This window comes from Epinephelus lanceolatus, chromosome 7 (assembly GCF_041903045.1).
Source record: "Epinephelus lanceolatus isolate andai-2023 chromosome 7, ASM4190304v1, whole genome shotgun sequence".
NCBI classification, from domain to species: Eukaryota; Metazoa; Chordata; class Actinopteri; order Perciformes; family Serranidae; genus Epinephelus; species Epinephelus lanceolatus.
The window spans coordinates 17,685,783-17,703,640 of record NC_135740.1 but is presented as its reverse complement, the minus strand read 5'-3'; the positions used below and the strand labels follow the sequence as shown (position 1 = coordinate 17,703,640).

The 17,858-nt window shown below is 41.6% G+C and overlaps 1 protein-coding gene across 2 annotated transcripts in view; it reads left to right on the top strand.

Moving 5' to 3' along the window:
• Positions 1 to 17,383, top strand: part of ctnna1 (catenin (cadherin-associated protein), alpha 1) — an 89,365-nt gene extending 71,982 nt beyond the window's left edge. For both annotated transcript variants that reach the window (XM_033632514.2, XM_033632513.2), the window contains exons 16-18: positions 3,073 to 3,178; positions 14,361 to 14,495; positions 15,480 to 17,383. In XM_033632514.2, the coding sequence (XP_033488405.2) occupies positions 3,073 to 3,178; positions 14,361 to 14,495; positions 15,480 to 15,770 (532 nt within the window). In that variant the 3' untranslated portion in view covers positions 15,771 to 17,383. The remainder of the gene's footprint in view (positions 1 to 3,072; positions 3,179 to 14,360; positions 14,496 to 15,479) is intronic.
• Positions 17,384 to 17,858: the final 475 nt, after the last annotated feature.

The following is a 17,858-nucleotide window of genomic DNA, read 5'->3' as shown; positions in this document are numbered from 1 at the left end:
GGTAGCATTATCTGCTGTAACTAGTGGGTGTAGTTCGGTAGAAAGAAAATGGTTCCTGCTTACACCAAGGTCTGTGGATTATCTTGAGTAACCAGGTCATGATTTTTGGAAAGAGACATTGCTCTTGAGTTTTTTCAAATGATTTTTTTTTATGCTTTGAGCACCAGAAACCAAGTGCCATCCAGTTCCATTGTATTGAAGAGAAGGCAGACAACTCTATGGCCAATATGTCCAACACTCGGCAACTCACACCAAAACAGTCTACGCTGATAAATAGCACCAAAGACAGAGGAAAGAACTGTCCCTTTAAGAGAGAGGTAACCTGTGGACTACTTTATGGTATGTTATGGTTGATGCTGTTTTCTATTGAATGACTGACCAGGCATTTTTGTAGACAGTGGCTGGATTTTAAACCATAAAAAACCCCCAAGCCTCTTATTTCCTGCGTATTTCATCAAGGATTTAATAACAAACCACCACTCTAAATCGTCTTGTAAAAATGGATGTTTTTAATTTGGACTGCCATTCCATAGTTGGACATCATCAGCTGAGGTTTTTTTCAAATGAAATGTGTATTGTTAATGCAGCATGGCTAACTTGCGACTGTCACCTAGCAACTGTAACTATGTGATGTCTTGAGCTTATGAGCATTATTCACGTGTTTCTCCTGGTTTCTTGTGCACAAAGAAGCCGGTCTTGCATCATATTTTACATCATTACTTTATTTGTTCTTTGAAAAAGTTTGCATCATTCACTTAATGCGTTTGATTATAGAATTCTAAAGGAAACATAATTTTTATCTCAGGTTTTTAAGACTTTGAAAACAATATTACTGAGTAATATTTATCCTGGGTTGCCAAGTTTTGAATACAGAGAGTATTTTAGGTCAAACTTTAATGTCTTTGTTCTTAGTGAAGCCAATATGGCCAGAATTCAGTATTGATTACTGTAATAGTTTTCAATGCTCAGTTATTGCCATTAGACACAGTTTACAAAAGAAAGCTGTGGAAAAAGGCTTTTGTGTTGTCAATAGTGCAGTTACTCTGAGAGTTTGATGATTTAATGGATGATAGTATTGTGACTTTTCTTATTTGGCACAGTGAGAGTTTAGATTTGCAGTCTGGACATGGCAGTGTGAGTGTCTGAGAGACCACACATGGATGTTTGTCAGGCTGAATATATATCTTCACATTATGCCTTGACTCACGCATGCGGCACTAGCACATGGAAGGTCAGTCACTGGCTAATTCAGCCGGGCCCAAATGATTGCCCCCCTTAACCTTGAGCTGGCACAAAGCCCTGCCAAGGTTAATGCTGCATGAGGTAATTGTTCTGGACCTCTCTCCTGACAAATCTGCAGCGAGTTAGAGAGATTCTTGTGGACTCCCGCATCGCTTATGGCTGTATGGCGGCACTCATGAATAAGGCATGTGTGGCTCGGAAACATGCAACATATTTGGACGCCACCTGTCTTTGAGCATTCTGTGCTTTGGAGTGCTCTGTCCGATGTGGCTTACACCCATCTGGAGGTCTGCAACTGTCACCGGATCTGAAGATCTGAATGTAATCCACTATGTAAATCTTACAAGGGTGTCCTTTTGTCAGGGGTTCCATTGTCTATCTCCGTGGGCTCTTTGTGCTTTCCCCTTATTCGGCCATCTAGGCAGAGGTGAAGGAATTTAGCAGCTGGCCCTTTATTTCTTGGGGCTAAGGCAAGGGATTTTTTTAGGAAGGAAATCAGTGGTTGCTGTATTTATGTAATGTGATGTGATGTTTGTTATTGAGGCAAACTAAACATTATACTAGCAACACTCTATTAAACACACTCCATGTAGCCCACAATGCCTCCAGCTCTGTCTCCAGGGGTTGACTTTTCCCCGGGGAGCTTCCAGTCTGTGCTTTGACGCGTGGCCTCCTCCACGAGGACCCTGACTTGGTTTACAGCAGAGCAGCAGAGGGAGAGCAAGAGAGGGGAAGGGTTGGAGATGGGAGGGGAGGGAAGAGGAAGCGAGAGAACAGAACACAAAATTCCATCTGTTCTGGGTTGGATGGCTCATTTTTTAGCCTGGAGAGAGCAGCTTTGAATCCAATTTGTGCCTCTTGCCAACTGTGTCCCAGAGTCCCTTGTGGGGGCAGGAAAAAAACCCCACAAATGGCTGACAAGCTTTACAGTGGGTCAGGTCAGGGCTAGACTGACCTGTGTTGGGACGGGCTTCGTTTGGCTCTAGAAGGGTCAAGGATGGATGTTTAACATTAGGACAGTGACCAAGTCTTTAAATTGAATTGCACTCTCAATTATCTCCTCTTTTCTTTGGCTCTCTGTCTTTGTCCCATACTTGGATGAACATGACTATTCCAATGACGAGCTGCTGTGCATGTGTAGCGTGTTTGAGGGCAAAAACATTTCTCTGCCATCAGACACGAAACCAGTCGGATTTGCGCCTCAGCCCTCTAATAAACCCCTCAAAGCTGCTTGAATAAAAGGGGCCAAGTAGATTGAATTGAGAATTTCTGTGGCGATAGAAGGCATATGGCACTGGTGACCACTATAATATGATGGCTCTGTGAATCAGGGTTTCCTTAGAATTCCTGATTTTGATAGTGTGTGTGTGTGTGAGTAGATATAGATAGAAATAACGTATGCTTAAATTACAGTAAAAAATCTAGTTAAACACACTTTTTTTGTAAGTGGGGTAATGGTGCTACAAAAGAATTGATAGTACAGCGCCATGGTCCCAATCTTTAAGGACAGCCTTGAGAGTGAATGCTGCCCCTTTGCATTTAATGGGTTATAAAACGTGCTCATCTCTGACTGAACAATATGGTGCCAGGCTGTTAGTGTTTTGTGTCTGTGTAATCATTTGTGCACCAGCGTACGCATGTATTTCTGTGACGCTTCCCTGAACTATTCCCATTAGTCAGGCTTCTCTATCCATACATGCCTCTGACCAAAAAGAACAACCCTCCAAAACAAACAGCTGCTTCATGACCGAGATGCTCCTTCTGCATATTGAATGAGGCTGCAGCAGATCAGAAACAGTGACTGATCTTTCCAACTTTTTTTCTCCCCAGGGGTAAAGGGCCACTGAAGAATACGTCTGATGTCATCAGTGCCGCCAAGAAGATTGCAGAGGCAGGATCACGAATGGACAAGCTGGGCCGCACCATCGCTGACAATGTAAGTTGTTAATGAACCTCCACCCCAAAGGGATTGATGTAGACTGCACCTTTGTGCTTCTGACCCTGATGTATAATTAGAAACACGTTGTACCACATCAATACTGTCGGGGCACAATGAATTAGCAACAAGTGCAGCAGAAAATTTGTAGCACAAACTTTTGGACATAACACTAATTGCAATAGGGATTAAACGGTTGCTGGTTTCAGGATAAACCATGATAAATTCCCAACAGTTAGTATTAACATTACAAATTTTAATTATCATTAAAACCGCGTTTGACTACTGCGCTTTGAAAAACTCTAAAGGCTAAATACTGTCCAGCATCAATCAAAGTTTGCAACAGTCTCCCAGATGCAGGCGCAGCATGCAGCGTGGATTTGTTTTGCGCCAATAAAAACATGGTGGAAGGCAGTGACAGAGCTCGGAAGATTTCCCAGCCTTGTTGTTTACAGAGTGGGCGTGCAGCAGGCAAACCCTGTGATGCTACTGGTCCCTTGTCCTCATGTACAGTGACACAGACACAGGGGCAAGCATTTCAAAGACAGGCTGCTTAACCACCAGGATAAAATAAAACTTGCTGAAACGATTTCAGAGTGTGTATCAGTACTTCTGAACATTTACAGCACATTTTAGAACATACTGCGATATTCCGAGAACTGCAATAATTTTGGTCACTAAAATTTTGACATGAAATTAATACTGTTTCAATACTAATTGCAAAATGGCATGTTTAGGCAGGTGGCCCAGAATGACCTCAGAATGTGCTCAAAGAATCAAACCTATGTGTAATTTCTTTGCTAGAAGACATGGACACACACATCACTAATCCTACTCCTTTCAGCACAAGTATGAGTTTTGTATCAACAAGGGGTGCGTGCATTGCATCACTGTGAGGATTGCTAATTCGCCTCAGACGTTACACTTAACATCTACTTAGTCATGAATGTTGTGACTATGGTACACAAGTTGACACCATGTGAAGGGTTGAGTAAAGTTTTTCATTACCCAAATGCACGACTCGCTCTCTGCTCTAGTGTTGCTGAAGGAACGGACATTGCTGCGTGCTGTTGTGCTCGGGCTGAGTTTGAAAAAAGCAAAGCTTTCATACTGATTGCATCTTGACACCCCTTCCTTTTGTTTTTAAATGTTGTCCCTAACAGCACTGTGTGTAAGCTGCATTTAAAGACTCGAAATAGAAGGCAAACTTTCCTTTTGCTTACTTTAGTAGCTGTATAGAAAAAGATAGAAACAGACCAACATCCAGTACATGTGATTAATTTGCCCACCTGTTTTTTTATTTCATTATTTATGTATTTTTTTTTTCCCTCATTTGTACGTTTCGGAGCATATCCAAGTGAAGGGCTAGCACAACAGATCACTTCAGATGTTAACAACTGCTCTGATTTGTGTTATTCATGAGCCACCCCTTCCCAGCCTTTGCCAATTTCCTTCAGGATCAAACAGTCCCTCCGTTACTCTGGTTCTTCCATCTCCCACTCCCCAATTCCCGATTCCATCATCCCTCCACATCTCTGCCGTACCCCAGAGACTATGGTCCTTGACATTGGGAAACACACATTCAATTATCCATGGCCTCATATTTCACTTAAATACTTGCACTGTACCATTCCTCAGGGAGACACTCTACATGATTTATCCCCCAACTTGTTCATTTGCCATCTCTTAGGCAGAGACTTATAGCCTCGGTGTCTGCAATATGTATACATTTTGTTGTTAAATCATGGAAGAGTTTACTTGTGATGTTTGCAACAAGACATGGTTGTCAGATTGAGGTCTTCTCCCATAAAGACGTCAGTTGCCTTTGTGGTTTCAGATGTAACAGCTGTGGATTTCTTCCATTTCTTACCAAGAACAGTCGCCCAGGAAGGCACACACTGGCTTTAGATGTTTGCTGTAAGATTTCAGTTTTGATAACATTGGAGGCATTGTCAGTCTCTTTTGCTTTGGTTTTGTTGACATCTCTACTGAGCTGTTGGCAAAACACTGGAACAGCATAAAGTCTCTTGAGTAATGAGTTAATTCAAGTCGAATGTTTCGTGGCTTACTACAACACAAGGATTGTGATGGTATGCATTGGTTAATAACAAATCTGTTTGATAGCACTAGAATTAAACATTTGTCTTTAAACAGTGCAGGTTTGCCCACACAAGGCAGTGGTGATAATTGATTTAAGTAAAGATAAATCTTTATTCTGCTAGTTGTTTGTGTCATGATCGGAGATGTGTTGGGGTGGCTGTATATTCTGTGTGTACAAATATTGGCACAGAAAGCCAAAGCTTAGAAAACATCTCTCAATAAATTGTACTCGCATTCAGAGGAGATGTTAGAGATATATTAAGTACTTTTGTCTCATTGGTGCATGACAAGGGGTTTCAATTACACCGATACATACTGGCAACATCTGCATTTAAATCTCTCCCTCATAGTCCTACATAATGAGCTGCTGGCCTTCAAGAGCCCCACACATCTGATATTTTATTTAAGGTGACCTCAGATCCATAATATTACATGCCCATGTCTATCACAAAGTAAAAATCTTATCTGTTCTGACCTAATTGCATCCGAATCATCTGAACAGGGAATAAGCCGTTCTGGAAAGTGACTTTTTTATGCCTCACTGCCGCTTTTGAAGATGCTTATTCACTTTAATGAAAACAGTGTTATCCCCCAAAGAAAACAGATGGGCAACTGTGCAGGTGTGTGATTGTGCGTATGTGTTTGTGTGCATGTGTGCGCCTCCATATGAACACGTCTGTTGACTGGCCTGCCTCTCTCACAAGCACATGTGTACGGATGTGTTAGATTTGTGTGAATGTTTTATTTTCCCGTCCTCAACTATTTGTAGGTACTTGTTTCTTTATCTCGTCCTCTGTGTATATGTATGTTTGTGTGTGTGTGCACACTATTAGGGGATTTTGGGGTTTGAAGCACTCAAAGTATGAATAAATGAAGAGCTTTGGCTGTTGGAACAGAAGTCTTTGCCAAGAGTGAGGACCCCTCCAGCCTCTGAACCCATCCAGCTGTCCCTCTTAGCCTTTCCCTCTCAGCAGAGACCAAAACACTAGCAGACCAGGCGACACTCACCCGTAACACATCAGCCATGGCTCCCAGGGATGGACACGGGGTGGGGAGGAGAATGATGGAGAGATAGCAGAGGTGGAAATAAGGGGGAGTGCATTTGAATGGAGAGAGGAACATCCCTCCTGAGAGATGAATCCATTAAGAGTGCTTCGCCTTTTAATTAGCAATATAATTGCCAGGTGGCAGTTTTTTTAAATTTATTTATTTACACAGGCAGTTTATATTTAGGCCATATATCTAACAAAGCAGGAGATGCCACAGGCCCACTTACAGCAAAGGCATGGCACATTGGGATGGTCTACATACTCCAGCAGCAGGATGCACACATACTGTCGGAGTCAGAGGAGCAAAGGCAATGCTGGGACTGCTCATTAACCTAGGCATATTAATCACTTGTGCTCTGTGCCTCTGGCCTGGAGGGCCTATGAGGGTTTACTCCTCATATAAAACACATCGGCAGATGGTCCCAGACAGATAGCACAGCATCTTATCACACATATTCCTTCGCAAGACTGTGTCACGGCGTGTTTTCTTACGTACACATATAGTGTTCTGCTGAGATGTTTAGGTGGACACAGTCTAGTTTGGGGTTTCTGCAAAACAGTTAAATATGTGTAATAGAGCCTCATTAAAGTTTAAAGAAATGAGTGTAGTGCAGAGATGAGCTGCAGGATTTAGGTCAGTGCCGTACAAAGGTCTGCACTGCAGTTTATTAAGAATTTATGACCCTTCTCTGCAGGGCACCTTATGAGAATTCCATCTGAGCAGGCTGGTAAACAAATAATGCTATGTAATTGAGATTTATAATGCAAATGTGTTAGCCACTGTGTAGTCCATAAATTTCTGCTGCTTGCCTGCTCACCACATAAACACTCGCATGTACACATACAAACACATGCACATAAAATAGGACTTGCATATTTAGAGAATGGGCATGTGCTTGCAGTGTGTGTGTGTGTGTGTGTGTGTGTGTGTGTGTGTGTGTGTGTGTGTGTGTGTTGTGCGAGCTTTATTCTCATGATGTATACTGACATACATAGTGTACTTTTCCAATTTGCATTCAATCAGTGGAGATTTATGGTGATCCATGGGCTCTGTTGCTGGTCACAGTCTAATCCCGGCTCTGGCCCCAGACGCTTTACAGCAGACAGGGTTGTAAATTACCTACTGCAGTGGAGAAGCAAAATCACCAAGAGAGCCCACAAATTTCAGCTCAGCAGTTCAAGGGTCAGCCCTCAGCCAACTGCGGTTCAGCCCAACCAAGTGAAGCCCACCTTATTTGCTGGCTGAGAAAATTTATCAACTCCCAATTGATTGTTTTGAAAGGCATTTACCCATGATAATTCAATATTTTAATGCTGTTTGTCAATCCTAAAGGCCTAAAGACAGCCACTGTCGGGAACCAAAGAGCTCCCAGAGGTGGATAATCATTTGGGGGGAACATAGAAAGAACGGCCAAACATTGTATTGATGTGGGTGTAGTGTTGTCAAGATAATAGAATTTTTAACTTTGATACATTACCTTGAAAAATGTCGATAAACAATCCCATTTTTGATGCCATGAGATAAAATTGACATTATTTTTTTAAATTAAAAGATAAATATAACAAGGCTTGTAGTTATTAACAATAAGAGAGAGTGAGAAAGTGCAATACCATGAAAAATTAAAATCATTGAAACAGTTTCAAATATTCACAATCGATATGAATACATTAATATTTTTGACTACACTAGATGGTTGTATAGCTTCGATTTGGACAGGCAAAATAGTGTATAGCTATTAAATATATCTTTTTGAAGGCCTTAGCTATAGTCCTTGACTTTCAACCTGCAATTGTAAATCTGGGGTTTTGGAGCCGTCTGGTATCAAGTGAGCCAAAAAGCAGCAAAGGACCCTTCAGGCCAAATAAAAGTCAAAGTCTGAATGTCAAAACGTTAATGTATAAATGTTTTAACATGCCTGTCGGTACTTACCGATTCTGTAGCAGCCGTGTTAAGTTATCAGTTTTGCTTACAAGCGCCAGAGTGAAATGCCGGACTGACAGGTGCAGCATGAACATTAAAAAGTGATGAGGGCTAGTTAATTGGTCCCTGTGGTTACCTCTAAAGTCGGCCTTTTTGGCTTGCCCCCAGCTTGATTTTCTCCTGTCATACCCAGACTCCCAGTCTGCCTCGGTGTCACATTAACATTCCCAGAGTGCCAGTGTGATTGAATTGGCCCCACGCAAATACGGAGCATCTTTTTAGCAGATGCAGTGAGGAGGGGAGATCTGGCCATCATCATTATGTCTGAAATGGATCCTGATTGATATTGGTAGACCATGGCAGATTTATATTTAGCCATCAACACTAACAGAATCAGCACCAGACTGACAAAATCTAATGTACAGCACATTAACTGTAAAGCCCATTAACTAGGCTGTGCACACAGAAAGCATCAGCATACTCAACTTCATCAGAGGTCTTCTCGTATATAGGACGTCTGCTCTGTTCAAGGTTGTTTCCAGCAGTCTTAATTTCAAGATTATTTAAAAAAAAAAAATCACTTTCCTCAGTGCTTTTGAAGCCATCTCATCTGTCTTCTTTTACACTTTTCAGTCATTTCTCACCTTTGTATTCACCACTGCTGTTTTAGACTTTTAAGTTATGTTTAATATATTAAACATGTTTTATGTTGCAGTGTATTTATTGTGAATTTAAGCTCCGACTCGATTATTTCCTATCCCTGTGTTGGCACATCTACTACTTCAGTTTCCACCTCGAGTAACAAAATGTTCTTTTCAGTGCTTTGGTTCCTGTATCTCCTTAAACTTTTCCATGGATCTCTGTCACACTTATTTTTTCCCATGGCAGTCAGCACACTGTAGCATATATATATATATATATATATATATATATATATATATATATATGTTTACTGTATATATCACTGCATCCCTGCATCCCCTGTGGCAGTGTTGAGGTGTAAAGGCAGATAAAGGTTTCCGGTGGCTTCTTGTCCTGAAGGTCCTTTCTCAGGTTAGGCGCAGTTAGTTATCCACAACCGTCTACCACACACAGGCACACAAATGTCAGATTTTTTTATCCCCCTCCCCCCGGTAGATGTTTTGTGTGTCAGACCAATAAAGCGGCATGGTGAAACATGTTGGCTGATCTAAGGTTTGGGATTTGTTTCCTTCCCTTTGAGCTATGAAAATCCAGCCACAACACCACACAGTGAAGCTTGCCTGAATGAAGGTTTTTGTGTTTGAGCTTGTCTTTTAACTGTGACAGGAGAACAAATTGGGCTGTCAGTACGTTATGATATGGAGTGATTTATATGGTTGAGGTGTAGTTATCAGTATAGTTTTGGAAATAGAAACGCATTCTTTTTAGCCTTTTTCGTTGTACTGTCTCCGGCTCTCCAATAACCAGGCCAAAGTCTCAAGGATAAAGCAACAGACAGAGAACCCCTTAATGAGAACACCAAGCAGAAACAGTCAAAATGACCCCACTGGGATCTGAGAACAGTGGAAGTATCAATTTTCTCATGACAGGAAGTGACTGAAAACAAAACATATCAGAAAATACCTCTGTGCTCACCGCCCTGTGGCACCCCCCAACAGGTTGCTGGCAGTTGCACATTAGAATGCTGCCTTGTCAGTAAATATTGGAAATTGGCATTTCCTCTGGGTGATGCGTCCTGAAAGGTCAGTCCTGGGCGGCAGCAGCACAGTGGCTCTGCCTCTGTATAATGGAATTCAGCAGAACTGCATGGCATTTCCAATGATGGGACCTGACCTTCCTGATCATCATTTATATCATGGACATTACCCAACACGTAGCACAGCGAATTCCTTTTGTTCAACATCCTGCTCTGTCACTGTTATTGCCTCATTTCCTTTTGCTTATTTCGTGGGCTGTATGTTGTTAAAGGGAGGAAGAGTTTTTGCTTTGGTTTAGACTGTGCTCTAAACCGTCTCTCGAGCAAAAGCTTAAATGCTAGGGAATGCAAAATAAAGTAAAAGCTACCCACACACTTAAGAAGTGAGACCCTCATGAATATGAAATGTACTAAAAGTCATGTAAGGCATTGTTATTCAAGAGATTCAATTAGCAAATTAGAATAATGATCTGCTGCCCTGTGACCAAACTTTGATGTTGTACCCGTATTTTTGTAAAAAAGGCACTTACAGCCAGCAGTGAGGAGACGGGGGCAACTCCACAAGAATCATTGACATTTCTACCTGTACTGCTGGCTCCTGTTTGAAAGATGGTGACTCACCTTTTCTATTAGTTTGCCTTGAAAAGATATCCAGAGTCCTGTGATGAAGTCTCTAGTGCCCCTCTCTCTGCCGTGCCATCTCTCAATAGTAGCTGACCAAGCAAGGTTAACTGTCCCAGACCATAACTGGACACACAGCATGTGCGAACTGCAAGAGGCTATATCATCAGGCTTGATGAACATTTTACAGCAGCACTCAGAGGAGACGAAAAAAAAAAAAGTACAATATTGGGCTCTAATGGTTGAAGTCACTATTAGAGGAGAGCATCACTCATATTCTTTTTCCACCAAATTAGCTCTGGATCTTAACGTTTAGGATTCTTGGAAAGTTGCTGCTATACAGAGAACCAGTCTGCCCTTTCACCAGTTTTGAGTGGAACTTTGTAATTAAGGATGTGTCATGAGCAGAGGGCATTGCACAATGCACAACCAAAGCAAACTGTAGTAGCAAAATGACACACTGCACTGATGACCTGTGAGTCTTTGTGAAATGTTTACCTACTGATACATCTGGTTAGTGGAAACATTGCAACGGCACAGTGCAGGTAGTCAGCGAGGCACTTAAGCCCCCGAAACAAAGATCGGCTTGTAAATACCACCCGAGTTAATCACACACACGGTGCTTATATTTGCATTACCAAAACAATCCAAGGTGTTCTTGTCTCTTCTCTGTGCAACTTCTGTATTCACATGTCACACTCAGAGCAGCCTTGCAGAGTTTCCTGAGTGCTGAGTGAAGCCAGCAGCTGAGCTGAGTATGAGCACAAGTGATGCTTTCACAGTGCCCTGCTCTCAGCCGTCTGAATACTTCCCCAAGCCCTCATTAGCATGGCTGCTGCATTCAGCCACATCCCAGGTCTTTGCTATTGCATGTGTGTGTCTGTGCACACACACACATTCTCTCTCTTACTTACTTAAACCCCCCTCCCAACTGCAGTTGAATCCTCCTGTCTACGTCCCGTTTCCCCAGTTGGATTTCTCCCCCTTATTTACTCCTCCATACCGTTCCCCCTCTGGCTCACATCCTCGTCTTTTCTCCAACTACTTATTTTTCTCTGGTTCTTTCCTCTTTTTTCAACCTTCCTCCCTCTCCCATTTTCTCCAGTCTCTCAGCCATGTATGATGATCATCCCCTCCAGCTCTCTTTCCCCTCATCTCCTCTTGCATACCTTTCTTTAATAGAATGTCAACTCTTACATTTTCCTTCTCCCTACTTAGCCCATCCTTGTATTAATCAGGAGTGGATGGTAGTGAGCGAAGACAATTTTATTAATATTGTCACAGGACATCTATAGAGCTCTCAATAAGGGCAGAAGTGCAATGGGTTTAGCTGCATTTATTTATTTCATTTGTGTTCATGTGCGTAGATGGGTTGGGTTTCTTTGAGTAAGGTGAAAGTATATGTTGCTTAAATGTTTCTGTGCTCTTCTTCTTCTATCCATCTGATAGATCTGATTCATGATGTGTATGAAGGAGCACAGTCGTGCTGGCTGTGGTGGTGTATAAATGCATGCGTGCATGGCTGTATGTCTGGGAGTGAGTTTACTGTATTTAGCGGAGCGCTCTATACTCCCACCAGGGATGGCGTTCTCAGCAGGATTAGAGGCATCATAAGTCCTAGTCTGTTTGAAGTGTCAAAAAATCTTGATACCAGAGATGTTTCTTTTTTGCATAGAGAGACGGAAACGGGGGTTTCCTCACTAAGGCTGTACCCAACTCAGAATTATGTCAGTTGAATCGGCTATGGTTGTTCAATATGAATATTGAATATTTTTGTGTGCTAACTACGCTAACGACCCATCGGGAATGTGCAGCAACATTTTTTTGCCAACACTAGATATCAAACAAAAAACAGAGACTTTAATTTTAAGTTTCTGTGAACTGTAAATTCATCACCTCTAAGCTGAAAGCGAAAGATAACATTCTCTGGGAGCCTTATTTGGCAGAGCCTCTCCTCGTCCAGGCAGCTGCCCCTGTCTTACTCATACTCACCCTGGGTCTGGGTCTGGGTCTGGGTCTGCAGCTGCCTGTAAGGGAGAGCAACCTGAAAGCGAAGAGTGCTTACTCTGCAGCCACGTCTGGCGACTGAAATGTCCCCAGACGTACGATTCACACTGAAAATTAAAACCAAAAAGAAATTGACTGCTTGAAGAATCTCAGTCGACTGAGGGGTCTCCAAACTGATGATTCAAATCTTCGACTTTAAGGGAGCAGCCTTATTCCTCACTCTCTGTGGATTTTCACTGCCCTTTAATAGTGGTAATGGCCATTATTGAGAGATGTTGAGTCTCTGTGTCATTTGCTCACTTATAGCCAGACAAAATGCCTCTCCAGTTTGTCTAGACACATGCAAACACTCTTTCACACTTCTATTCGTCAGCACTGACCTCACCGACTCCTTTCTGCAGAGATTCCATCAATTAAAAGATTGGCTGCTATTACCTCCCTTTCACCTTTTCCCTGCACTCAGAATTAACAGCTGCCAAAGGACTCCTCCTCCAGACTGCCAAGCACCTGCAAACACTGGTGTTTGAGCCAGTATTTTCTCTTGGCTTGCTCACTCACATGGTCACCCCGGTGCTTTTCACAGGTATAGTTAGTTTAGTAGGGGATGCGAAAAGCTGCCAGCCTCTGATTATCTGTAAGAGAGACTGTCTCGCCACGTCATGATCATCACTGACAAACCGTTAGTATGTCAGGTCACTCTGAGGAGATCTACAATCTGATGTAAAGCGTCAGAGCCCCATCAGGGTGTTTACATCTCTCACTTGATGAGCAGCTAATAAGAGTACTGTGGCCTAATTACTCTGCTGGCAGGGGGCTTGTTTAGCAAACTAGGAAAGAGATTGGAAATGGCGTTTCAAGGTAGAACCCGACTGTAATTATGATGAGATGAAATAATTCAAAAAGATTGCCAATGCTAAATGACATGCATTTGTGGAGCTCTTCCCATACTGCCACTTTCAAGTGGGTTTTATGATAATTTATTGGATTTCTTCAAGTTGATGGATTTTTTTATGGCTCCAATGTATTTTGCTTTGTGTTCCTAGTTGATGTTTGACAATACTGTAATGCCTTTTTGGAAACAAGAATAAGAAGCTTTTTCCACTTTATATTGGTCGCTGTTTTGCCACCATTTTAAGCTTCGTCTCATCCATTGCATGTTTCCTTTGAGAATTAAACATGTTTCAGTGCTTCTCCAGCCCCGAGCGGTGTATTGGCACCTTCTCCCTACAGTCATTGTTTAAATTGCTGGGATGGAGCATTCTCAAACTTGTTTTTCGCAAGAACTCAGATTACTGACAGGCAGGAATCAGAATGATGACTTTGTTAAAGTTTAAAAACATTTCTTATCTGCGGACACGGCTGCTGTTTACACTTTAGATCAAGTATTTTTGTTTCAAATAAGACTTCACACAAGATTATTACCACCTAAAAGTAGTTGATTGACAGCCGTGTTTGCCTCCTAATAGAATTTGCATTCTGTGTGACTTGATCGTGCTTAACCCTGTGAAGATGAGTTATCAATCTACCAGGTTGTGGGCGTGCGTTTGTCATTTTGGCTCTGAGCACGTCCCTAATGTGGGTGTCTACCTTACCTGTCACACTGCTACTAACTCATCTTGATAAAGTGTGAGATCATTGCGCCAGTAGAATCACATAAATATTCAGATTGAGCAGTACCAGCAAATGACTAAATTGATTCATTGTGCAACCTGTGTGCAGGTAGTATTAGAACCACAGACATTGTTTGTGCTTAGATACTAAATGATGTGCACAATAGTTGACATGTTTTGTTTTCCTCCCCCGCAGTGCCCAGACTCTACCTGTAAGCAGGACCTGCTCGCCTACCTGCAGCGTATCGCCTTGTATTGCCACCAGCTGAACATCTGCAGCAAAGTCAAGGCTGAGGTGCAGAATCTGGGAGGAGAGCTGGTTGTCTCTGGGGTAAGTTCAACATCATTTAAACCATGGACACATTGTCCAAGGTGGAAATGTACCAGGTGAAGAAGAGAGCAAGAAGACAGAAAGTTGATGCAGGTTTAAAAGCACTCACAAAGGAGGGTAAATGTGAAGTGAGGAAGGAAGTGCAGTCTTTTCTGAAGCCTTAAGGATACACACAGTGTATTTGGGTGAGAAACAATGACAGTTAAAAGAACTGTGTTTATTTACAATGAAATCTCTAGTTAGAAAGATAATTAAATCAATAAAACGCACTGGCTACTTTCTAAAGTTATATTATCTGGTGTTGCCCACATTAATTAAAAATACTAAGACTTAATGGCATTGGCTGTTGGTTGTGATTAGTTAGTGATTTATTCTGTGCACTGTAATCTGCAGCTTTTATTTTATATCGAATAAACAGATAACAGAAATAATGGCTTTCTCTGTGCTGGAAAGGGCTAATGTTGCCCAAATGTTTTCTAACCTTTTCCCTACTTAAGATAAGACTGTACAAGGCCAATGTTTACGGACCCTTTAAGCATTACTTAACTACTTAGTTGCCAGTCAAATTAATTAAAATAGGTTGTCCCTGTCCGTAGGAAATAATGAAGTCCTCCCTCCTTTCTGTAGGGCTGAAATGAGCCTGTGCTTCCAACACTTCCAGTCAAGTGTCACCGGTGTCTCTGAGGCTATTAAACTGTGGAGATTAAATTAGTGTGACCTTTTTCCATATTCTCAAATTTCTCACATCTGTTTGTATGCCAGACAAACTGTGAAAGGTCCTCCGTACAAACACTTGGCTTTCCCCAGGAAAACTTGTAGTACAATACTGGAAGACATTAGAAAGATAGGAATATTTTACTGTTACTCGACATGAATTCAAAACAGATGTAAATAAATAAATAAAAAACAGGCTCTGCTTTCACCACTTTACAAGGCTAACCGTTTCTTCTCCGGTGCTCTCTCCTGTCTCCTCCATTCACTCAGTTGGACAGCGCCATGTCCCTGATCCAGGCTGCAAAGAACCTGATGAACACAGTGGTGTCCACCGTCAAGGCCTCCTACGTGGCATCTACTAAGTACCAGAAGAGCAAAAACATGGAGTCCCTCAACATGCCAGCCATCTCCTGGAGGATGAAAGCTCCCGAGAAGAAGCCTCTGGTGAAGAGAGAGAAGCAGGACGACGGCCAAACCAACAGGGTCAAGAGATCCTCTCAGAAGAAGCACGTTAACCCCGTGCAGGCTCTGAGTGAGTTCAAAGCCATGGATAGCATCTAGACTGCCCTACTTTCCATTCAAGAGAACACAGAATATTGACCAATGAGTTTATATATAGATAGAGCTTGTCATTCTATCAAACAGAAAAAAGTTTTATTATGTTTGTTCCATTATTGCATAGACGGCTTGTCTGTTTGACCTATTATATTCCTACACTGCCTCATGTCTATTCCATAAGTTCAGTTTTGCCCTAGTCTGTAGCATTAACTGTCTCTTCTCTGGAAAATGCAGTTTGAGGGAAATCAACTGGACTATTGCATTTATTATACACATTTACTTTTTCCCTATGTGTTTGTGGGAGGAAGGGGAGCAGATTTCATAGATACTCTAAGAACTAATTCCAAGAGGCTTTTGATTGTTTTGTATTCTAACCAGTTTTATAATACCGTGGGGTCGCTGGTGTTTTCCACTCCAATGTTTGATTATGGCAAAATACCTTCTGTACTGCAAATATCAACTATGCAAATCTGTCTGCCTTATTTTAACTTGAGCAATAACTGTAGTTCATTTGGATTTGCTGGGCTAACTGGTAAGATTTTAAATATATTTTGGTTAAGGAACCAAAGTGGATATATTTCCATGTGTGCCTGTCTTTTTCTAACTTTATACAGACTTTGTTATGCCACTATAAACAGCTTTGAACTGACCTAAACACTATGATTTGTACCCCCTTAAACATTTGGACTGATAAATGTCATTATGATTTAAGCATCTCAAGTTATATTTTTTAATGTATTTTTTTATGTTCACATCATGCAGCAAACCAAAGGTGATTCTTTCCAGCCTTTTGTGTTGCGGCGTAACTGGTACATGTGCTTAATCCAACACTAAAGGCACTCCGATGATCCACCCAGTTCAGTCAAACTTTGTAAATAAGCCTCGACTCCTCAGAGTCTGGGAGAACCCAGTGGGCTAAACAATGAGTAGACCCCGTGTCGTTACTCTCCAAAGCCGACAAGCTTCATTAACTGTCAATGAGACCAAACGCCTCCACAATCTAAGAATGTGTCCAAATTGAGGGATCAATATGTTTTCTCTTCACAGATTAGAGGTAGGCGAGGAGATGAGGGGGATTTCTTTAAACTCTGCTTATTGTTTATTTTCCTTGTCCGTAAGCTTGAACACTAATCAAGATTTTATGTCGGGCACAATCTTTATAGAACACTAGAAACAAGTTTCCAGGAGTTGGAGCTTTAAAATTAAACAGGAAAGAGTTGTTTTTTCTTCTAACTTCAGGTAAGAACTGCGGGATGTTTTTCAGTCATACATAGTACTCTGCTGCACAGTACAGCTTCGGTGAACAGCGAGGCTTTGAAAGCTGGGTGCTTTGGTCTTGGGCTGAATCTTTGTTTTGCTCATTTGACATCTGTGAACTCTAGCAGGATGGGCATGTATGAATATCTGACAGGTGGGTTGATTTGTTTTTTACCGTAGAACCAGGCATTTTGACAGTTTGTCATTTGCTGTATTTGAGTTTGGATTTGACTCTTGAGTGATATCAAACTACTTTGCTGTGGATTTTTTTTTTTTTGTTATTGAGAGCTGACTTATTAGTGCACACGTTTCTTATATTCATGTGCCTGCTTTATATCTTAATAAACAATTAAAACAAAGCACTTGTTTGTTTCTTTCTCATCTGCAGACTGAAGTAATGTTTCCTCCCCTCCCCTTTGTTTTGCCATTATACCAGATTTGTGTTGTAACAAGGTTTAGCAGTGGAAAGTGTAAGCCCTTAAGAGTCATTCTTGCTCTCAAAGGCAAAATGAGTTTTAGCACCCCCCAAATATGCTGCTGTGCATAATTAAGGCATTATATTATGTATACATACCTCCCATACGGTCTGCATTACTGACTTGAGGGCTCTACCCAGAATGCTCTTGTAACTCCTATAATTGGGCTGCTCTGCTGTTGTGGGTTATTTTCCTCCTAAAAAGAAATAAGTGCAGCTTTTAACATCAAACATGTTCCTCAGTCTTCTGGTGGTGTCTCTTTAACAATAGCTTGTGAAGAAAATGCAGTGGGAGACCCACCAAAGTGCACAGTGTGAGGATAAATATATCTGAAGCAAGACAGTATTTGGAATGAATT